The 24,724-nt window shown below is 43.5% G+C and overlaps 1 protein-coding gene across 3 annotated transcripts in view; it reads right to left on the bottom strand.

Moving 5' to 3' along the window:
• Window positions 1-350: 350 nt before the first annotated feature.
• The window catches only part of STN1 (STN1 subunit of CST complex), a 66,744-nt gene continuing 42,370 nt past the window's right edge, over window positions 351-24,724 (bottom strand). Inside the window, exons 8-12 of one of the 3 annotated variants that reach the window (XM_084634686.1) lie at window positions 22,176-22,287; window positions 19,441-19,609; window positions 10,096-10,218; window positions 7,755-7,827; window positions 351-1,111 (exon numbers count right to left, since the gene is read on the bottom strand). In XM_084634686.1, coding sequence (XP_084490812.1) covers window positions 954-1,111; window positions 7,755-7,827; window positions 10,096-10,218; window positions 19,441-19,609; window positions 22,176-22,287 — 635 coding nt within the window. In that variant the 3' untranslated portion in view covers window positions 351-953. Of the gene's footprint in view, window positions 1,112-3,238; window positions 5,604-7,754; window positions 7,828-10,095; window positions 10,219-19,440; window positions 19,610-22,175; window positions 22,288-24,724 lie in introns of those variants that run through there. The other 2 variants (XM_084634687.1, XM_084634688.1) reach the window with 2 other exon arrangements.

Raw genomic sequence — 24,724 nt, 5'->3', positions numbered from 1 at the left:
GTAATAATTAGGCTGATTTGCGAGAACAGGAGCTTAATTTGGGTCCAAATTAATCAACAAGAACTTGCATTAATAGCCGGAGGGATTCAAACATGCTTTACAAGCAATGGGTTAGGTTGTTCCTTGTGGGGAGGTAAGAGGAGGTAAGTATGCTCTTAGGAGACATATTACCCTTGCCTCCCAGCTGGCTGCTGCTCCCAACCCCCCCCCCCCACCACGTGCGAACTGGGGAAATGGGCATAAGATCATGCTGACACTGATGAAATGATGGCTACATACAGTGCATGTAAGGTATCAGAAAGTGCCTTTCACTGGTCTTTACAACACACATTTAAAAAGGGAGACAAATCTACTTAGAGAACATTTATTAGAAAGCATATCACTCACATGGAGAGAGGTCACAATGTCGTTAAACCAAAATATGACTCCAGATGAGACTTCTACTATAACCAATGATCTCATTAGTAGCAACATAGGGCTGATACAGCATATGCACATAGAGGTGCCATTAGGCTGTACCTCTTAGAAGTACTATGGTTGGAGAAAGAGAAGCATATGAGGAAGAACTGTGATTGTATTCAGAATGTTTTCTTCAGGTAGCTTGCACCTATCAGACTGTGATATTTGGATGCTGTGGGATCAATCCTGCACTATAACTTTCACTGTGTAATGATCCCTGTATATTTTAATTCCTGGAATAGCTGAAATCAGCATGGGCTTTAAAGCAAAGTGTGAGGCATGTATTTTTTCAAGGAATCAGAGTCAGATGGAACCAATAGCATTTCTGAGTCAACATCCCATTTTCCTTCTCCAATTTATATTACACACAAAGCCAGCTTCTCAGGGTCATTGTTGGGTTCTTCCGACTCTTTTCTGGCAATGTGGTTACTGGGGTAAGTTTTGTTCTGCCTGCACCATACACAAACAGATGTCCTGTATCTTATTTCTTCTTTTCAGAAAGCCATGTAATATCCTTCCATGGTGCTGACAATATCACTGTTTCTCTCCAGCAGGTTCAGGACATGATGCATCACCATTTCACTTAGATAAGGACTGTAGCTCTGGCGAACACAACACAAGATGTGAAGAAAATGGCAGCCCTTTTCAGCATCTGCAGAAACAAAAGTAAAATGCAGCAAGGGTGGAAAAGACCAGCACAGGTTTCCAGTTGCCTCATATCAACTATCACAGATACAGATCAGTCACATACACACAAATGCTGTTAGACAAGAGGAGGGCACAGGGGTTAGAGCAGAGGTCCTGGACTTTGGAAGGAAGGGGACTAGGGGGCTGAGTTTGCAGTCCTGACATTGGCTAATGCTCCCATTAAGTTCACTAAGAAGTGCCAGTGTTAGGGCTAAAAAAATAATCATGAAAACATGTTATCGGTTAGACAAGACTGCCGGAGAAGGCAAGGAGCTCAAATACATGCAGGCACAACCTGAACAATGGTAATGAGTTTGGGACACCACTCTTTGAGTTGTAAATCTCCATCTACAGTCTTTCAAGCTATTCAGCCCCTCAGTCTGCCGCTCACACAGAAGAGACCCAGTGGAAATTCTTGTCCACATTTGACTGGTCTGAGTTTTAAAGCTCTAAACCCAGCCATTTAGATAAACTCATATACCCAGCCAGTAGTGAATGTTTACCCAATGCTGACACCTTGTGGCCAAGGTGTTGCATTACACCTATTTTATACACCAACAAAACAAACGAATAATTCTACATTTTACAGACTCCTCAGGCAATTGCCTGAATAGGTCACAGATTTTTGTGATCTTGGGTTTCAGTGACTTTTATATTACATAAAGAGGAGTGAACTGAAAGGCTTTTTACCTACAAAGTTACAAATTCTGGGCTTCTCTTACAACAGTTCATAGATTCCAAGACCAGAAAGAATCATTGATCATCTAGTCTGACCTCCTGTACAACACAGGCCATGGGACTTCCACAAAATAATTCCTAGACTATAAAGATGCCCCTAACTTCTGAATAACATAGGAAGTAACATTTGTTGTGCTGCCTTACGGCAAAAGCCTTCCCCTGCATTCAGTCTGGGTAAAGCCAGAGTAAGTGGGCTTTGCTCACCTGGTACACAGAACAATGGCAGGAGAAGAGTCCCCCCTTCCCAAGTGCAGAGTAGCAGTGAAACTGCTTATGGGCTGCAGTAGTGTCTGTGGCTGCTGCATCCTACCCATGGAACGGGGATTTAGCTGGTGGATCCATGAAGCAGGAGCTCTTCTAGCCACATGTGAAACACTTTCCCCACCCCATTTCATTATCTAGTGCTGCAGGATCACAGCACCTCCCAAAAACTGAACTGAAGAAAGAAAGAGTCTAACAAGTGGAGCAGATTTCTCCCTCTTCCTGGGGATATCAGTGGAAATAAGCATTAAGGGATTGTGCGCACACATACATGAGGTATGCATGAGAGTGAGGTTGCTATCTCAGCTGTTGCAGAAAAGAGTGGGTTAGAGTATTGGGAAGATAACACGTAGTTAAGAAAGCTGTGAGGTCTGTGACTGTTCTGTCCACCTCTATAAGGAAGTACTATATAGGTCTTGAGCCACCTGCTGAGAAAGCTCAATTCCCTACTCTCACAAGTGTGATCTGTGATACTGGAAGTTGCATAGTTGCTGTGCAAGATAAGATTGGCATAAAAGAGCACCTCTTGCCCAATGCATGGAGAGTCTTAACTGGTTTCTTAAAATGGAGCAAACATTCTATGAGTGCAGTACATGGAATACTGGGATAATGTGAGGTTTCAGAGTAACAGCCGTGTTAGTCTGTATTCGCAAAAAGAAAAGAGTACTTGTGGCACCTTAGAGACTAACCAATTTATCTGAGCATAAGCTTTCGTGAGCTACAGCTCACTTCATTGGATGCATACTGTGGAAAGTGTAGACGATCTTATTATATACACACAAAGCATGAAAAAATACCTCCTCCCGCCCCACTCTCCTGCTGGTAATAGCTTATCTAAAGTGACCACTCTCCTTACAATGTGTATGATAATCAAGGTGGGCTTATCATACACATTGTAAGGAGAGTGGTCACTTTAGATAAGCTATTACCAGCAGGAAGGTGAGGTGGGAGGAGGTATTTTTTCATGCTTTGTGTGTATATAAGATCTTCTACACTTTCCACAGTATGCATCCGATGAAGTGAGCTGTAGCTCATGAAAGCTTATGCTCAAATAAATTGGTTAGTCTCTAAGGTGCCACAAGTACTCCTTTTCTTTTTGGGATAATGTGCTCTTGGTAGCTAGTGTTGCTAAAGAGATGGGTGACTGCACTTCGGATGAGTTGGAGGTTTGTTTTAAGAAGGCCAGAGCATTCATTCCCAAATACAACATGCTACAATGGCCCAATCTAAGTCATGAAGGTATGACCCAGCTCGTCATCCAACAGTAGGCAGAGGGAAGGCGACATTTTTGGCTGCCATTGGTCCTTGTGTGTGCAGAAGCATTGAGCAGCCCAGAATCACTCCTGACCATCTGGGGGCAGATTCCCCCTCTAGTGGGAGATGCTGAAATGATCTTCATAAGGTTACCCTCCTCCTTCTGACTTCCATCCACAGGATGATCTCAGCCAGGCTCTGAGATAAGCAGACAACAGTACTATCATTGGCAGAGATGAGCGAGGTATAGAGCTGGCAGTCATCTGCCTAGAGTGGTCAGTTTGGATGAGCTATTGCCAGCAGGAGAGTGAGTTTGTGTGTGTGTCTCCCCGGGGAAAAAAAAAAGGGGGGGGGGTGAGAAAGCCTGGATTTGTGCTGGACATGGCCCACCTTGATTACCATGCACATTGTAGGGAGAGTGGTCACTTTGGATGAGCTATTACCAGCAGGAGAGTGAGTTTGTTTGTGTGTGGTTTTTGGAGGGGGGCGAGGGGGTGAGAGAACCTGGATTTGTGCAGGAAATGTCCCACCTTGATTATCATGCACATTGTGAAGAGAGTGGTCACTTTGGATGGGCTATTACCAGCAGGAGAGTGAGTTTGTGTGTGGGGGGGTGGAGGGTGAGAAAACCTGGATTTGTGCTGGAAATGGCCCAACTTGATGATCACTCTAGATAAGCTATTACCAGCAGGACAGTGGGGTGGGAGGAGGTATTGTTTCATGATCTCTGTGTGTATATAAAGTCTGCTGCAGTTTCCACGGTATGCATCCGATGAAGTGAACTGTAGCTCACGAAAGCTCATGCTCAAATAAATTGGTTAGTCTCTAAGGTGCCACAAGTACTCCTTTTCTTTAATTGATACAGGGATGCCCCAGGTAGTTTCATGTAGATATTAGGCAACACAGGTGATAAAACAGAGCCCTCCCTGGTCCTGATTTCAACCTAGGGAAGAAGCTGTCTTAGAAGCCCTCTGTTTTGTCATGCCTTCTGGAGACAAATTCTAATGACAATTCTAGCTGCCTTTAGACCATGCTGTCAGTCCCAAGCTGGCCTCTCAAAGGGTGTTTGTTGTGAACTTGGTCGTTTGCGACTGCACTTGTTCTGGACCAGGACTGTCTTTTAAGTGTATTATAGAATAGTTTTACGGGAACCTCATTTAATCATATGCTAGGACTCATATAGCATAAGAGTTTATTCATTCCAGGATGTTGGCTTATAGAGCAATAACCCACATCATATTTACAAACTGGCTGTCTGACATAGTTCATCTTAAGAGTTAGCAGAAAGATAACTGTAATTAGCTACCGAAGACTGGACAGACAAAGATTTCCCTTCTTGAAAGAAATTCCCACAGCTTCTTTCAACTAGTAAGAGCTGCTGAGTTAGTGCCTTTCAATTATCTCACCTCAAAGTAGGTTTCCTCAGTTCCAAGTGGTTTGTTTGGTTACCCACAACCACCAGAGGGCATATGAGAGCCAGCATAGTGCCCAGAACTGCCTTCAAAGTCAACAACATTGACCACACATTATTTTATCCATTTTTTGTGGCCACAGGCTATTTTTGCTTTGATCTCCAAGAGAACTTCAGCCTTTCCAGTTGGTTGCATGACAATTCTATATTTTCAGTGACCATATTACACAAACAATCCTACAGAAAGCCAACAGAGTGATAGAAAACAGACCTGAAATTGTGTCCTTTGCAATACAAAATAATTTACCACGATTCTGAGTCAAAAAAAAAAAAATCAAATTAGCCACTGATCAAATTAAGCGGACGTATTTTTTCCTTCTCAAATCCAGGAGACAAGCATCCTGCAGCTGTAATTTCATCAAATCTGAAACTAAGCAGAATCAAGCCTGGTCAGTATGCAGATGAATGACCTGCCAGGAAAACTCAGGTTCTTCACGAAGCAGAGTTGATATTGCACTAGTTGTTACTCCTTCCTTGGATGCAGGAGAGAAAGGATGGCGTTGTGATTAAGGCACTGGAATGAGACTTAGGAGATCCTGACTCTTCCACAGACTCTGTGATTCTGACCAAGTCACTTAATCTCGCTGTGCCTTGGTTCCCTGTCTGCTCAATGCTGTGAGGCACTCAGATAGTAGTGCAGTAATGGAGAGGGGAGCAGATGCTGAGTAATAGATACCAAACCAAATGCTCCAAGATACCAGTAGGAGCACTATGTTGCCAAAGGTGCCGTCTTCTGGAAGAGATGAAAACAGAGCCCCTAACAATTTCTGGGATATTTAATAATTCTGAGAGACATGTTCAATGAATTCCAGTAGCACCCAAAGTCTCATATCAGGATTGGGGCTCCAGTATGCTAGGTGCAGTACACACACACACCCATCCACCCACCCACCACGGAAGAGAGCTCTTGCCTTCAAAAATTTACATTCAAATTTAAGGCAAGACCCGAGAAGTGAGGGTAGGAGGTGGACAGTACAAGGTAGCTAACCAGTGGAACTACAGTACATGCATAGCTGGATGGTTCCAACTCATTTGGAAGTCTTTTTTTAAAATAAAAACATCAGCTATTTCAATTGTCCCTCTGTCTAGTCATCCTTAGTTGGCAGACTTCCTGTAGGCATCAGCAGAGATAGGCTACTCGCAGCACTAATGTTCGTGTCCAGGTACATCAGGCAACTATATTCAGACATGCCAAGTTACCCCAGTTGAATGACTGGAGCAATTATTCTTCTCATTCCCTCCTGGAAAAGCTAGTTTAGTGCCGCTGGCACAGAACAGCTGACATGTTCTAGCTAGACAAGGTAGGGGTGAGAAGAGCTCTGTGTAGCTCGAAAGCTTGTACCTTCCACCAAGCAGAAGTTGGTCCAATAAAAGATATTACCTCACCTAGCTTGTCCCTCTCATATGCTGGGACCAACCTGTCTACAACAACACTACAAACAGTGTTTGAGCAGTTTATACCATGCTGTTATATACTGTGCCCAGAAGTGGCTGCATTTCAGCGATGAGTGAGTGATCCCCCGGTGTCACATTCTGCCAAGGGTTTTGGAATGAGAGTGAGGGAAAAAAAAAAAAAAAGCACTACAGCAAATGCACATTTATCATTAGGACAGGTACCTCAACCAAACAAGTCATTGCCATGGCATTGACACACTGGATTTGGGAGAAAGGGGCAATTTTACAGGCACATGGTCTGCTAAGAGATTGATTTAATTAGGGTGAAATTGACCCCTATGCACAGGGACCACAGAGTCTATCCATCACTTAAAGCCTATGGTCTGTGGATGAATCCTGGCTCTACTGCAGTCAAAATAAGTTTTTCCATTGTCTTCATTGGAGTAAGGATTTCACCCTATGGTCTTAAATGGGGCATGGGCCCACGGCATAGGGATCAATTTCACCTAAAGATTTCCTAAAATCTACTCCTTAGAAAAGGCAGCTCAGTCCACACTACCCCTTTTGTGACATCTCCTGTACTGACACAGCTGACAAGAAAAGGAGTACTTGTGGCACCTTAGAGATTTAAACTTGGAGAGTGGTCAGTTTGGATGAGCTATTACCAGCAGGAGAGTGAGTTTGTGTGTGTATGGGGGTGGGGGGGATGTGAGAAAACCTGGATTTGTGCAGGAAATAGCCCAACTTGATTGTCATTGTCATTGTGTAAAGAGTTGTCACTTTGGATGGGCTATCACCAGCAGGAGAGTGAATTTGTGTGTGGGGGGGGGTGGAGGGTGAGAAAACCTGGATTTGTGCTGGAAATGGCCCACCTAATGATCACTTTAGATAAGCTATTACCAGCAGGACAGTGGGGTGGGAGGAGGTTTTGTTTCATATTCTCTGTGTATATATAAAGTCTGCTGCAGTTTCCACGATATGCATCTGATGAAGTGAGCTGTAGCTCACGAAAGCTTATGCTCAAATAAATTGGTTAGTCTCTAAGGTGCCACAAGTACTCCTTTTCTTTTTGCGAATACAGACTAACACGGCTGTTACTCTGAAACCTGACAGCTGACAAGGTTTGCCTATTTATTCAGCAGTGTAAAGCTACCAACCACTAGGGGCTGACCTAGCCCCATTTGACTATGTTCCTTCTGAAACCTAAATCCTCCACTGGATTCAGATCCAAGTCTCCAGCATTCACAGTGGCTGCTCATTTCAGAATTGTGGCACTTTCTCCCTGCTTCGCATTGTCACCAGCTCCCATGCTCAAGACAACTCTAGGCCTGCCCTGCACCAGGTTTTTGGCTGCAGAAAGAAGAGAAGGAGGTCGAGACTGGGTTCAGGAACAAAGGGAAAGGGCTATTCTAATTGAGTGGCAGGAGGAGATACGGTTGTCTATGATAGGTCTGCACTGGCTCAGAAACCAGACCACACAACTACTTACGCCTGGATTTTCGACAATCTGCTTTGACAACACCAAGGGTCACATTGTGTAACTCCTTATCATGGTCAGTCACCTAGAAGATGCAAGAGAAATTGCTGATTCACAGCAGTCTGTCCTGTAACACACGAACTATGAAGGTACATGCTAGCCTAACTTTACCATGACTAAAAAGAAAAGGAGTACTTGTGGCACCTTAGAGACTAACCAATTTATTAGAGCATAAGCTTTCATGAGCTACAGCTCACTTCATCGGATGCATACAGTGGAAAAATATAGTGGGGAGATTTTATATACACAGATAACATGAAACAATGGGTGTTACCATACAGACTGTAACAAGAGTGATCAGGGAAGGTGACCTATTACCAGCAGGAGAGCGGGGGGGGGGGGGGGGGCAGAAGGGAACCTTTTGTAGTGATAATCAAGGTGGGCCATTTCCAGCAGTTGACAAGAACAGTAGGAGAGGAAATAGTTTTACTTTGTGTCATGACACATCCTCTCCCAGTCTTTATTCAAGCCTACGTTAATTGTATCCAGTTTGCAAATTAATTCCAATTCAGCAGTCTCTGGTTGGAGTCTGTTTCTGAAGTTTTTTTGTTGAAGAATTGCTGAATTGGAATTAATTTGCAAACTGGATACAATTAACTTAGGCTTGAATAAAGACTGGAAGTGGATGTGTCATTACACAAAGTAAAACTATTTCCCCATGTTTATTTCCCCTCCTACTGTTCTTGTCAACTGCTGGAAATAGCCCACCTTGATTATCACTACAAAAGGTCGCCCCCCCCCCCCGCTCTCCTGCTGGTAATAGGTCACCTTCCCTGATCACTCTCGTTACAGTGTGCAAGGTAACACCCATTGTTTCATGTTATCTGTGTATATAAAATCTCCCCACTATATTTTCCACTGCATGCATCCGATGAAGTGAGCTGTAGCTCACGAAAGCTTATGCTCAAATAAATGTGTTAGTCTCTAAGGTGCCACAAGTCCTCCTTTTCTTTTTACGGATACAGACTAACATGGCTGCTACTCTGAAACCTTTACCATGACTGCACTTTTGCATTTGTGCTATATACAAAAACAGTCAGTTCTCTCTTAAAGTTATTCTTTTTATAAACAAACAATATTAATAACAATTAGGTGAAAGACAGGATATAAGAATAATTCCCAAAGGAAGGTGAGCAATGCAGCATGTAAGTGCACTAGTCTGCTATTTCTAGAGCATGGGGTTCCAATCCTACCTCAGCTAACAGGGGAATATGAGTTTGATAGGTCCCATTCTCTGTTGGGCATCACCAAGCCAGCATGTAACTAGGCAGCCTAACGAAAGAGGACCGAGGTCTGGAACACCCTGGGATGCAGCAGGCTAGGACTGAGTTGCATAGGCAAAGCTGGATTTTGTGTAGGGTGCATAAGTGCTGGAATGTAGGTGGTAGAGCAAGTTTAACGTGCATTGGCAGAGCTGCATGGGAGAGGCTCAGCACTGCATAACAGACAATATTGCAGGTCAGGACTGAGGTGCAGCTGCAGAGCTGAAAGGACTGTGTATATGCTGTATGTGGTAGAACTGCAAGTAGGAAACTTACATAGCACCTGTCTCGGTGACTGCTGGCTTTAGCCCCTGCTCTTAGTCTCTCATTCTCATGAGCACTAGAGCTCAAAAATCCAGATTTCATTGATTTTAAGGTAATGGCTTAAATCCTAACATGAGTCAGCTTTATGCAGTTTATTAGCCTCAACAGTTCCTCTAGGAGAGAAACATGAGACTCAGCCTCTGCATCTCAGAAAGTCATAACATAAGGCACCTACTAGTATAAAGAAGTCACTCAAAGGGACTTGGAAACCCAGTGGAGAGGGAGTCAGGGTGCTACCTCTAGGTAAGGAGAGAACCACTCCTAGCTGAAACTAGGTTAGACCAAAGGCGGTGGTTCCCTTTGCATTCACTCGATAGATCTAGTGCCAGTGGACCTTAAGGGTGCCACTTTGCACCTCTCCTCTGGGAATGTGCAGGATGGTCTCACTATGTGATCACATCTGCTAAATGTGTGTGGTTGCAAGGGATGTCCACTGCAGTTGCTGGTCACCAAGAGGCAGAGGCAGCAGCTGTCCAGCTCTCTCAAACATGTACACAAATAAACTGACAAGATACTCAAGAGGGGAAGAAGCAATGAAGAGAGCTAAAACTTCTGAACATGTAAACAGACCCCACAGGGTCCACCTCACCCTGTTGAAAGGGCCTCTAGGACTATGTGATTCAATCATATTGCAGAATGCCTCCTGCCTGATGTGACATTCATGACTTCTGGTTACACATCTCCATAATTACAATTCAGTTCCTTACATGATATACATCCTTGGAGCTACTGGATTTCTGGAAAACCAATCCTTTTTCCTGCAGCACCTTTATTGCTTCCTTGAATGCACGGTGAATCTGTTTGGAGCTGGGTTCACTTTTTGAATCCACCTGGATGGGAAAAAAGGAACAAACAGCATATACACAACATGTGAAATCCTAGCCCTACTAAAGTCAATGGTGAAATTCCCTTTGATTTCAGTAGAGCCAGTATGTCGGAGTTTTTAGACATCTTCCTTACTAAAGCCAAGCCAGTTCCTCTAGCTCAAGAGTTCATAAGTTATATCTATTATATGCAGAATAGATTCTCAGGCCAGAAGGGAATCACAGGTGTGTCCCTGCATGACAGCAGAACCACCCAAGTCATCTATTGCCTTCTTAATTCTTTGCTGAAATGGCTGCCACATACAGTCACCTATTCCTTCCTTTGGAACACTGCAAACCCCAAGACTGCTATAATGCTTGCAGATTAGGAGACTGATTGATGGACTCCTCCAGCTGCAGCCACACACACTTAGGTTCTGATTTTGACAGACTTCACAAGCTAGGTGGGAAGGGCAGGTGGATTGATCAGTGCTTTGCATAGGTGACCTCCAACAAGAACCTGAGGGATGGGGACACTCTTCTCCCCGAGTCAGTACTGAGCCAGTCTCCCAGAGAAGGAAGGGAATGGGAGTGGTGAGGGAGAAGGGACTTGTGGAAGGAGAGAAAGGGAGTGATGGAAGGGGTGGAAGAGAGGTTAAGCTGCTGATGTGCTAAGACCACTACCCATCAGACTGACCAATATTGTCTCATTGCTGCCTTGTGCTCACCCATCTATCTGTTATCTTGTCTTATACTTAGAATTAAGCTTTTTTGAGTAGGAACCATCTTTCTGTTCTGTGTTTGTACAGTGCCTAGCACAACAGGATATTGACCTGGGGTCCTAGGTGCTATAGTAATACAAATAATAATAGTAATGAGGGGTTTGCAATATTGCCAACCCCAAGTATTCAAAAAAATCACAAGTCAGGGCCCCCAAAATCATGAGATTTTATAAATAAAAATATATTTCTTTTTATTTGCCTTTTTTTTTTAAACCTTTAGAATGGCACGCAGGTCATTTTTCAAGATTTCCTCTACAGTCATGGAGAAATTTTTACAAATTAAAAAAAAAAAAGCCATGAAATTGCAAAAGCTAAGATTCCCATTCACATGACTCCAGGAGCTGGGTCTTTAAGAAAGCAAACACATATTGCAAGAGTTGACAACACAGGTTTTGCAATAGGAGGGAAACAACATAACAACAGCCATACTGGGTAAAACCAATCGTCTACCTAGCCCAGTATTCTGTCTTCCGACAGTGACCAATGCCAGGTGCTTTAGAGGGAATTGAGTGATCCATCCCCTGTTGTCCACTTCCAGCTTCTGGTAGTCAGAGAGCAGGGATACCCAGAGCATGGGGTTACATTCCTGACCATCTTAGCTAACAGCCACTGATGAACCTATCCTCCATGAACTTATCTAATTCTGTTTTGAACGCTGTTATAGTTTTGGACTTCACAACATCTACTGGCAAAGAGTTCCACAGGTTGACTGTGCATTGTGCAAGGAAATTCTTCCTTTTATTTGTTTTAAACCTGCTACCTATAATTTCATTGGGGGACTCCTGGCTCTTGCATTATGTGAAAGGGTAAATAACACTTCCTTATTCACCAGCAAAGGGTAAGAGATGCATACAAGGTGACGAGAACTGTGGGGAAGACAGGAAGTGTGTTAAGGGGAGTAATTTTGAGAGGGTTGGGAACAAAGGGCTGTATTAGGGAGAGAAAGAACATGGCAGCAAGAAGAACAAAAACAGAAGTCAGGGGCTTGTGGAGTGAAGAGGAGACCTAGAATCGAGGGATCTATACTGACAATGTAGAAAGTGATGGGATTTGCAGAGGAAGACGTGGATAGGGAGTGAAGGGAATATGGTGAGAGTCAGGAAGAGCAGAGCAAGTGAGGGAGTAGGGAGGGCTAAAAGAATGGAAGGACAGTAAGTGGAGTAGAAGGAAATGGATGATACCAAGTAAGGGAGGGAAAGTAAATGGGGGTAGGAGACAAGAGTGTGCCACATAGGCAGGAAAAGGCAAGACCAGTACCTACTCTTCTCTAGGAGCACCTCACTTTCCATCCTGCCAAACCCATCATTCTCGTCCCTTCTCTCTTTCAGACATCATCATTTTATGCAAGCAGACTATTTCAGTGACCCGTCTCTCATGCCCTTACCGGCTGGAAGCATGGTGTTCACAATGTGGCTCCTTTTTTAGGCATAGAAAGAAACTTGCTTTGATTTACAGCGACCCTTCTGGCCAACTGAGGAAGCACATCAAGGGCTTGTCTTCACTACCAGGGTAAGTTGACCTAAGTTACACTACTCCAGCTATGTGAATAACGTAGCTGGAGTCGACATAGCTTAGGTCGACTTACCCCAGTGTCTTCACTGCACTGCGTCGACAGAAGACACTCTTCAGTCGACTTCCCTTACTCTTCTCGGAGAGCTAGAGTACCAGGGTCGACAAGAGAACGCTCTGCCATCGATTTAGAGGGTCTTCACTGGACCCACTAAATTGATATCCACTGCATCGATTGCAGCAGCATCGATCTCCCTGGTAGCAAAGACAAGCCCTTACTGGCTTTTTTACCGAAGGTCTGGATGGATGGGTTTGAGAATGATATAAGGGAGATTGGGCAATTATTCGGGCTCTCACAGGAAAGCACAGGCTCCCCACTCCACACATGCACACACACGCACACTTCTCCACAAAAGGGAAGAAATGTTCCCCTTCTAGATGCTGGAATAAACCTTCAACAGCAGGAGAAACTACTAGCAAAGCAACTGCCTCTTGCAAGGTGCTAATCAATTTTTAATGTGAAAGCAATGAATCAGAGTGAGAGAGACAAAAATCTCCAAAGGAGTGTGATAATTATTCAGTTTGGTCTAATGCTGAGATCCCGTCAGAGGGAGATAATTAGGAACATGCTCTGTGTAAGCTGACACATGGCTTAGCTTGGATGGATACTGAAAGAGAATTATTAAGGATGTTTGACGAGAGATTGACAGAATTGAACAAACAGAAACAGGCTTTCGAATGCAAGAAAAAAAAGCAACAGTTCCTGCTTATCGAAGCCTCTTTGACACACTTTGAACAGGCCTACAACAACAGGTATTCCCTGGGACAGCCGCCCTTCCAGGGGACTTGGTAGGCCCAATGGATGGTAGAAGGGCATTGGCACAGAAAATTACAGGGGAACTCAGAAACAGGAAGGAATCAGCCATTTTTCTCTATAAAGTGTCCCAGAATATGTCCCTTCCTCTTCACCTTTAGACTTAGTTCATGGTTTGGTAATTTTCTTCGTTACTGCAAACGGCTCCTCTGTTGCTGACCTTCCAGTCAATCTCAGACACCTCTGCCAAAAGCCCCTTTTATTTTCCTTCCCCCAGTCCCTTCTATGGTCTTCCACAAAAAGGAACTTCACTTTCAAAGTAACCCCTAAGACCTCTCTTGCCTGTATCTGTGGCCTCACCTCCTCCAACCCACCATCGAGGTGTCTCTCCTATAGGCTTTCATAGAATCATAGAATCACAGAATATCAGGGTTGGAAGGGACTTCAGGAGGTCATCTAGTCCAACCCCCTGCTCAGAGCAAGACCAATCCTCAACTCAGTCATCCCAGCCAGGGCTTTATCAAGCCTGACTTTAAAAACCTCAAAAGGAAGGAGATTCCACCACCTCCCTAGGTAACGCATTCCACTGCTTCACCACCCTTCTAGTGAAAAAGTTTTTCCTAATATCCAACCTAAACCTGCTCCACTGCAACTTGAGACCATTACTCCTTCTTCTGTCATCTGCTACCACTGAGAACAGTCCAGATCCATCTTCTTTGGAATCCCCTTTCAGGTAGTTGAAAGCAGCTATCAAATCCCCCCTCATTCTTCTCTTCTGCAGACTAACAATCCCAGTTCCCTCAGCCTCTCCCCATAAGTCATGCATTCCAGTCCCCTAATAATTTTTGTTGCCCTCACCTGGATGCTTTCCAGTTTTTCCACATCCTTCTTGTAGCGTGGGGCCCAAAACTGGACACAGTACCCAGATGAGGCCTCACCAATGTCGAATAGAGGGGAGTGATCACGTCCCTTGATCTGCTGGCAATGCCCCTACTTATACAGCCCAAAATGCCATTGGCCTTCTTGGCAACAAGGGAACACTGTTGACTCATATCCAGCTTCTCGTCCACTGTAACCCCTAGGTCCTTTTCTGCAGAACTGCTGCCGAGCCATTCGGTCCCTAGTCTGTAGCGGTGCATGGGATTCTTCCGTCCTAAGTGCAGGACTCTGCACTTGTCCTTGTTGAACCTCATCAGATTTCTTTTGGCCCAATCCTCTAATTTGTCTAGGGCCCTCTATCCTATCCCTACCTTCCAGCGTATCAACCACTCCTCTCAGTTTAGTGTCATCTGCAAACTTGCTGAGGGTGCAATCCACACCATCCTCCAGATCATTAATGAAGATATTGAACAAAACCGGCTCCAAGACCGACCCTTGGGGCACTCCGCTTGATACTGGCTGCCAACTAGACATGGAGCCATTGATCACTACCCGTTGAGCCTGACGATTTAGCCAGCTTTCTATCCACCTTATAGTCCATTCATCCAGCCCATACTACTTTAACTTGCTGGCAAGAATACTATGGGAGACCGTATCAAAAGCTTTGCTAAAGTCAAGGAATAACACGTCCACTGCTTTCCCCTCATCCACAGAGCCAGTTATCTCGTCATAGAAGGCAATTAGATTAGTCAGGCAAAACTTGCCCTTGGTGAATCCATGCTGACTGTTCCTGATCACTTTCCTCTCCTCTAAGTGCTTCAGAATTGATTCCTTGAGGACCTGCACCACGATTTTTCCAGGGACTGAGGTGAGGATGACTGGCCTGTAGTTGCCCAGATCCACCTTCTTCCCTTTTATAAAGATGGGCACTACATTAGCCTTTTTCCAGTCGTCCGGGATCTCCCCCGATCGCCATGAGTTTTCAAAGATAATGGCCTTACTCCTATTCCAGACTGTGCTTTGTTTCATGCCATTCAGGCTGCTTGGAATAAGCCTCTCAATGCACATTCAAACCCTTCAGCTCTTGTCTTCCAAAGACACCTCATGCCTATTCCACAAAACATTACAGCTACAGTGACCATACACCTTTTGGTATTGGGCTGTATAGCATCCCATTTGTGCCACTGGACTAAGCTCTTATAGGCAGGGATTGAGTCTTCTTTGGTACAAGCACACCAACTGTACAACTGTACAGTTGTGTGCGTGTACGAGGGTATAACAAATAACAAATCAGACAAGGAATCTGTGGGCAGGTAACCCTGCATGATATCACATTCCTGCCCCTCCTCCTGAAGCAGGATGAAGGCTTGACAACTGGAGAAATAAAAGGTGGCTGTTAACATTGTGAAGTCCTGCAAAACGGCTCATCTAATAATACTTTATCCCTCTATAGAGCAGCACATCAGAGGATCTCAAGGCATTTTATAAACATTAGTGATTTACAGCCTGATCTAAAGTACTTGAAAAAGAATCCTATTGACTTCTGTGGGCTTTGGATCAGATTCTTAATCCTCACAGTTTCCACATGAGTTAGGCGAGATTACTGGGCTACATTGTCAAAGTGACTAGATTTTGGGTTCCTCGGTTTTAGGGTGCTCAACTTGAGACATATTAAAAAGAGGTCAGATTTCAGAAAAGTGCTAAGAACACAGGGATCTGAAGATCAGGCCCCTTTACAGTATGTCAGTTGAGTGCCTAAAAATGGAGGCATTCAAAATCGCCAGTCACTTTTGTAAGTTTAGGCCACTATCCCTATTCTACACATGGGAAACAGAGGCAGAGTTTAAATAACGACTTCCCTGGATCACACATAGAGCTTGTGACAGAGCCAGCAATAGAATCCAAGTCTGTCAATTTTGTGCTTTAAATAGCATCCTCCCAGCCGAGTGGCCTCATATTGCACCACAGGTTGGAGTTTGTGTAGCCAATTATTCTCACCTTATGCCTTTCAAAAAAGTTATCCAAGGAATAATAGGTCAAGGTGTGCAGTGGTGCACGAATTATCCTCTCTGCTTGGGAAGAGTGTTGAAGACACAGCACACCTGGGGGTATTAAAGTATCCTGGTATAATGGCACGTGGTATTGTTTGTGTCAACTTCTCTTTGCTTTTCACATGGAGCTTGAGCCTGGGCTTAGAGTGGGTGACAAGTTCAGTAAGAGAGACTTGCCTGTCAAGCCTAATGTCATCTTGTTATCATATCTGCACTACTGTCTCCACAGGGGGACATAAATCTATGCCAGGAAGCTGATAGACAAGCACATTAGTATCAAGCATATGCATGAAGCAGGACACGCAAGAAACCCAGGCCTGGAGTAAATATAAACAGCATTTTAAATTCCTTGTTCTAAGTATTTGTCCCTGTTGACCTTGAGGTTATAATCAGACCAAGGAAAGTATAAACAGACAGGTCTGGAAAGTACAATTCCAAAAGAGCTGTCCAAACTAGTGACATATTACCAAGTGGGATGGTGTTATTAAAAGAGCACACTGTACAGCTTCATAATGGAGGAGGTACAAAGAAAACTGCTTAACTCAGGAAACTAAACCACAGGGTAGGATACAACTGCGGCCACTTGGTTGCGAGCCACACCAAGGAGCTATTTATTCCAGTTCAGGAACTGGATGGATAAACTTTATATATAGTTTTCATTCAAAGAAGAACCAAATTCTCGTTCATCTGCCAAACACAGTAGCACTCTTAGCTGGACTTGGGGTCTTTGTGGTCATGCTAAATACTGGGTGACATTTGTCTCTACTTCCTGCTTGTAATCCTCACTGCAGTATTTATCTTGTCTATTTTTGAAACTCACTTTTTTCCTCAACAACTGATGGGGGAAGTGATATCACTCAAACAGAAGGGGCACCGCTTATGGGGGGAAGGTCTCCAAGTTTTTTTAAAACAATGTTGTTAGCAAGAGCCAATATGAATATCAATTTATTAAATAAACACATTTTTAACCCTAACCCCTTTCAGTCTTTAACATTCTAAACAGTGCAACCTTGTGCTAGAGAATGAGAATCACCAAAAGAAACCGAATATATATCAAAATCTAACCAAGTCCTATAGTGTCTACATTAAGTGCAAATAGTAAACAAGTATCATTTATCAGGGTGTGCTTGGTAGATTTACATTTTGGGCATCTTTGTATAACACTTTAACTCCATATTCAAATATTAGACCCAATTCTCTCTTGCCCTGTCCCTTCTGTAACCATTTGCACTGGTGCCAAGTTGATGTAAGACATTACCAAAATAAGAAGTGATATATATATCACTTCTATAGTGGCTTTATAGCCACTTGGCACTAGTGCAAATGGTTGCCAGGACAATGGAGAGTCAGGCCCATTGGACTTATTTTGTTGAGGACTACTCAGCCCTTTACAGGTTACAAGAAATGGACGCTGTCCAATGACTGAGTAGATGGGCAATCTAATGCTCTTACAAATGGGCATTAGCAGGAGCAGATTTGAAGATGTGTCCATCACAGAACAATTGCAGGTTTTCCTTTTTACAAACACACACTTTGTAAGGTGGATTAATGGTGAAAGGCATATGGGAGAAACGCTGTTTTTCAGGAGGAATGACTGGGTATCTGACTCCCTGGGATTTATAAAAGCCACTTGCACCAACAGCTGCAGCAACAGGGATTTATATTATGGTAGTACCCATTGCAACTCCTTCTCTCCTCCCCCATCATGACTCCACCGTAATGAGCACTGATATATATACACACACACATATATACATACACACACACACACATATATATATATACACACACACACACACCCCTTTCTGTACTCTGAATGGCTTTTGTAAACCATTTATCCTGTTCCTTCTATGAATGCTATGACTTCAGTGTTGGAACTTTTCATCCTTAATAAAATGATCATTCCTTTCTATAATCCAGATGGTTATGGACTTTCAGTCTGAATTATTTTTAGCTGGTTTGGAAAAAGTTTATGCCCAATCCTGTCTTTGATGTTTTTATACTGGTTTCTCGACCACAGACTGTCAGGCCTCCTGTTAATATTCATTCCTCTTTGCTTTGTTAAAAATACTACAACAACAAAAGCTCCTTTAATAAAAGAGGACAAAAGAAAATAAATGGTCTCCAGGAAGCAACCACCAGGAAGCAGTTTACAAAACTGTGGGAGGTAGTTTTCATTATTATTTGAATTCAATGAAGAAGTTTTTTCAGATTTAAATGTCCCTCTACAGTGTTGCAAATCTAAAGCCAGAGTATTATTCTAGCACACCAGAACCAGAAAGTGAAACCTATCAATGCAGTTTTCCCCATCTAGGGACAGTGAAATGCAAAAGTGAATCAACTTTACTAATAATCAGGTTTAATACTCTCAGCTGTTATATAATTAAATCCTTAGCTCTGTTACTAATATGTACATGGGCCAGAGCCTCAATTTATGTAAATTAGTATAGTCCATTAAGTTCAATGGAGAGACACCAATTTTCACCAGTTGAGAATCTGGCTTGTGATTTTTATCTCAATATCATAACATTTTCAGCATGATACACATGCATTTTACCATTTAGCCAGCATCAAAATGAAAACCAGAGACCACACTAGCATATTATTGGAAAGCGTCCCTTTTCTCAGTTTCTTTATGTACAGCTGACTCCAATTAGATCTAGGCTTCTGATCTCCACTCCATCCCACAACCCTGGCCTTGCACAACTGGAGATGTCCAACAAGGAGAACTTGTAATAGGAAGCAGATGTCCACCCACTCCTTTGTAAGTTTAAACCTATTTTAATATACTGTGCTTCAATCCTCTCTCCTTGAACAAGTTCAGCACTACCCAGGCCTGTCCCACAAACTGCTGCAGTGCCTTCAAGAGATCTCATACACGGTTATTTCCACTGTGTATCTAGTTTTCACAGATTTATGAAAGTTAGAGTTTGAACAGAGCCATTATTAGATTATGTAGTACACCCCTGCAGCTAGCATAATATTGTTCCCTACAACAGAGTTTTCCTCCTCGGTTCTCCAGCCCCATTTTAAATGTCTGAAGTTACAGGGCTTCCCAGGTACTGTCAATAATTCATGCCTACAGCTAAAGATCAGGAATTGGCACCTAAATGTGTAGAGATGGTTGAAAACCCAAGACATTTCCACTTGCACAAATCTGCTAGCAAGCATTTTCCCTACTCAACATTCAAAAGCCAGAAGTTACTGCACTTACCAGCTGAGAGTCAGTCCTGGACACAGGCTGACTGGCCAGTGACACCAAATTGTCAACTGTTTCCAGCTCCTGTTGGTAAAAGGTCTGAATTCTGTTCTCCAATAAGAAGTCTTTAACTTTCTCGCTCAGCAAGTCAATTGAGCTCCTAAGGTTCAGACCACCTGGGGCACTATAGGGATACAAAGCTTTGGTCACAAGACAAAAAAAGTACATGGCCAAATTTTTCAAAAACAGGCACCTGAAGTTCAGCTCAGAGGGTGGGATTTTCAAATGTGCCTAAGCCGAAGTCAATAGGACTTGTGTACTTCATTCATTTAGGTGCTCTTGAAAAATCTCACCCCTACATCCTTATTTAGGCTCTGAAATAAACAGCTTGATTTTCATGTGTGCCGAGTATTTGGCAGCTCCCATAGAAGACAGGCGATATAGTAATGTTGTGATTTTAAGGTCTGATCTCTCATGATCTACGGTGTCAAGAAACAAAGACATCAGACCATTGGAAAGGGGGATTCATAGCTTTCTAATGGAATAAAGCTTCTGATTCTAGTCAATGGAAGCGCTGGGTGCTCAGCCCTTTTGAGATCCAGCTACTTGTTTAGGCATCCATTGTTGAAAATCTTGACCATTTATAGACATGCTCACACAAAGTAGGAAAACTTATGTGACCAATTGTATTCATTTTGCACCTTCTTTCTGCTTGCTAACCTATATTTTCCTCACAGGTACTACTAACATCTTAAACTTGGGGGAAGAACTACAAGTTGTCATTTTCCCACCTAACTCTGCTAGAAAAACACTTTTCTCCTTTATTCTCCCTCCACACCCAATCCACAAAACCAAAATGAGGAATGTCTACCCCCAAAGTTACGCAGATCTGAGGCACAGGATGACATTCATTCCTGGACCAGTGACAGGTCTAAATATCTGCTCTCTTTCAACCCATCAGGGCTAGAAAAAGGAGCTTTACACCAGTTGAGAGAGCTAGGCTGATCACAAAATATTCATAGAGTTCAAGACCAGAAGGACCATCAAATCATCTAGTCTGACCTCCTGTATATAACAACAGGCCATTAAGTTTCATCTAGCTAGCCCTGTATGCATTCCAATAACTTGCATCTAGCTGAAGATTATCTTCTAGAAGGGCACTTAGTCTTGACTTGAAGACTTCAAGAGAGATGAAGAATCCATCAAGCTCCTTGGTAGTTTGTTCTAATGGTTAACCACCACAAGTAAAATACCTCCTATTCCTATCCTTGAATGTATAGGCAGAGGAATAGTGATTAGCTTTTTTGACACAGCATTGCACTGGGAGCAACCCCTCACCCCCAGGTGTACATGCACCTCTGCAAATAGAATAGAGCTTGTCTTGGCATATCTAGTGTTGTTCAACTATGCTAACCGAAAAAATCCTGTTGGCTTACGCTGCCTCTCCAACCAGGGGACTCGCCAGCATAGCTATGCCAGCAAACATCTGTAGCATAGACAAGTCCTGGGTGTGACTGACACATACACATGCTTCCCCTCTTTCAAAATTTCTAAAGAGCTCTAAGAACATATATAAATGGATTTATGTCCGAATATCGGTGACATTATAGCAGAATTCTCGGAAATCTTCACAATCGATCACTAACTGCAAGCACTCAGCAGCTGACTTTCCAGTGATCTGCCACCCACCATCCATCCATCTCCTTGCTGGTCATCCCCCCACCATGCCTTCCATAATAACTTTTTCAAGGTTATTTCTATCTCTATGCCTAATATGACCAAAGAACATAAGTTTGCATCTGTTGATTTCCAACATTAGGGTCTGCTTCTCTCCAATAATATTTTGAGCACAAATATTTGTCTTTCCCCCCCCATCCAGGAGATATGCAAGAGCCTTTGCCAGCACCACATTTCAAAAGCTTACATTTTTTTCCTGTGAGCAGAAAAGCTTCCCATGATTTACATCCATAAATCTCTATGGAGAAAGTTAGGCTATTCACCAGTCAGACCTTTATACATTTTGAGATGCCATATTTTTTCCACACTTAAGGGAGGCCATAGTTTAGCGAGCCAATCCTTAGTTTTCTTTCTTGGAACAGCCTCTCTGGCTGGATATATATGATCCCAGATAATTAAATTAATCTGCTGCCTCTACAACTTCTCCGTTAATCATCATGCCCACTTGCATCCTGTTTTCGTTAACTGTGTCAACGCATATGCATTTTGTTTTCATCACATTCAGGAATAGTCCATATTCCTCACTAACTGTTTTTACAGACTCTCACATTTGCTGTACACACCAGTGGCTGTAGCAAAGAATATTGTGTCAAAGGGCTGTACCCTCCAAAGAAATTAGTTCATACTTTTAGGTATGTATGGGTAGAGGTGGGGCGAGGATGCAGATGCATGGAGGTGGGGTGGATGGGAGATGTCTTCTAATTTCCTGTTTTGGTCTCCCACCACAAAAGACCTTGGCCATGAAAGTCAACAGGGCAGCTCCTTACAGCCAGTCAAAATTTTGTTAATCAGAGGAGGCTATCCAACTATTTCCCCCTGCCCTAAATGCTGAGCATGCTGCTTCCAAAGTATTTCCAGCCTTTTCCAGTGCAACAGCACACTGCACAACATGCTTTGCTTTTAATCTGGTTACCATGACATTCATCTCCACGATGGAGATTCACATTAACTTCTGCTAAGGGCTGTGGGTATTTCACACCTAGACTGGACACCAACCTAAGTGTCCTGTTTACCTCGGTGCCTCCTCTGGCATTTTGAAAGGCTTATCATAAACTTCTCTATAGAGGCATGGGAGCTCCAACATCCTTGAAATCTGAACCTCACACATAGGATCATCCACTTTATCTGCAAGGATATGGAGAAAACAAACAAACAAACCATGACCAGGGTTTTGATATTAATTCACTAGATGAGTACAGCTGAGCTGCTACATATAAACTGGAGCAGCACAAGAGAGTTTCTCATGCCAAATATAGCTGGCACATTTTGTTCTCTGCTATTCTACTATAAAGAAAAAAATGTTTTATGTTATTACTTAACCAAAAGTGCTTTTTATCACAAACGAAGTGCTTTTTACCTTGCAAAAAAGCAAATGATAGTTTGGGGAATGGGTGTGTCCAATTTTGAATTGGTTTTATGAACACTGTTTGCATTTATTACAGTCACTCTGAATTGGATCACACATTAGATAGCAGGAAGCTGACATGTAGGGAGGAGCTATGTGTGGGAAGGTGCGACAAAGCGATCAAGAGGTCATCAGCACTGAATGACCCTCCAGAGGTGGAACAATGAGTTACTAGCTGTAAGGCCTTGCAGGTAGTCTCTGCACAGAAACCTGTTTGGGGAGAAAGGGGAGCTGGATTCCTCCCTAACCTGAGCACATGGCTGGAAGAGCTGCAGTTTCCCCATTTGCCCATCTGACAGAAGGGCAGAGACTGTTTTAAAAGATATGCTTCTCCGAGTCAAACAGAAGACCCAGAAACAGAGGCATGGGAATAGGTGGGGCCAGGGAGCCATGGCCCTCCCACTTTTTGAAAGGGGGGGGACCTGGCCTATTCACTTCGGTGGAGTTCCACCTCTGTCCCTCCCAGCCAAGCCAGCAGCTATAGCCCGGCAGGGGAGCCTGGGCAGCTGTGGGGGCCATGGACCTTCCACCTGCCTCAGGTGGGGTGGGGGTGGGGGTCGAGAGCAGCCCCCGGCTTATGTCCCCATCCCACAGGGGCCTCCCCTGCCCAGGGCAGGAGGGTCCACACCACCCCACAGCTGTGATGTGGCTTTTACCATGGCCGGGCTGCAGCCCCTGCCAATGGGAGCCAGGTCCAGATAAGAGCCGTGCACAGCACACAGGCAGCTGTACGTAGCCGTGGACCCTCCTGCCCTCCCAGCCCGCTCCAGCTTCCAGCTTGGCTGGGGGTGGGGCCTCGGGCAAAAAAGAGGAAGGGCGGGGGGCCCTGGCCCCAGGCTTCCCCACCGCCACTTTTGGGCAGGCTCTGCCGCCCTTGCCCAGAAGAAGGGACCTTACCTCCCTAATGGACATGAATCAAATACAGAGACTCTCAAAAGGGGCTGGGATCAGACAGAAAAGGATTCCATTCAGTAGCTTGTTTTCCATTTATCTAGAACTCTCCTGTGCTTTCCAAGAGTAAGGAGAGTGAGTGTGAGAGAGTGTCAGTCTAAGAAATTCCTTTGCTAAGCCTGTGTTTCCATGCTTTACTGTCATGTGGTCCCTGAAGGATGCAATAAACCAGAGCTCACACAGCCACATGAACTCTAGGGTGGGGGGAAGGGGAACATGTCTAAACAACTGGGGGCCTTGGGAGGGCTGTGGCACTTGTTCCAGGGTCCAGAACTAGGAACTGTGACCAGTCACTATCCACACACAGGTGGCTTCTCAGCATATGGGATTGAGCAGTTGGATCCCATTATAACAAATTAGTGTCTGTCTAGAGAATGTGACTGGACCAGGTTGTGACAACTGTCACCAATTTTTCCAAAGTGATGTTGCTCTGGGTGAAATGCAGTGTAAATGATCCACAATTCACATGGCAACACTTTAGGAAAGTCCTTTTCTTAAGTCAAAGAAAACCGAAGTTGAATACTGAAACCACCATAACAAAAGTCACAGTATCTGGATAGCATCCTTATACGCATTATGGTTATCTTCAAGAATAAATTGTATGTGTTTTTTTTTTTTTTTTAGAACAATGGCTCTCAACCTTTCCAGACTACTGTACATCTTTCAGGAATCTGATTTGTCTTGTGTACCACAAAATTTCACCTCACTTAAAAATTATTTGCTTACAATTAGACATAAAAATACAAAAGTGCATAGCACGCTATTACTGAAAAATTGCTTGCTTTCTCATTTTTGATATAATTATATAATAAATCAATTAGAATACAAACAGTGTACTTACTTTTCAGTGTATAGTATACAGAGAAGTATAAACAAGTCATTGTCTCTATTAAATTTTAGTGTGTACTGACTTTGCTAGTGCTTTTTATGTAGACTGTTGTAAAACTAGGCCAATATCTAGATGAGTTGATGTACCCCTTGTAAGACCTCTGTGTACTCCTGGTTGAGAATCACTGTTTTAGAACACCTACAAAGAAGAGATGTGTTGCTCAATGAACTGTACCGTGGAACTAATATTATGTTGCTTATTAAAAACACATTCAGTTTGACCCCAAAAATTACAATGCAGAAGTATTAGATCAGAAATCATATAAAACATAGGATGTATGAAATGTTCTCAGATAAAGCTGAAGAGAAGCTAATAAC

This window comes from Lepidochelys olivacea (genome assembly GCF_965140295.1).
Source record: "Lepidochelys olivacea isolate rLepOli2 genome assembly, chromosome: 7".
Classification (NCBI taxonomy): domain Eukaryota; kingdom Metazoa; phylum Chordata; order Testudines; family Cheloniidae; genus Lepidochelys; species Lepidochelys olivacea.
Note: the sequence above shows the minus strand (reverse complement) of the source record. Positions and strands in the feature narration are given on the sequence as shown.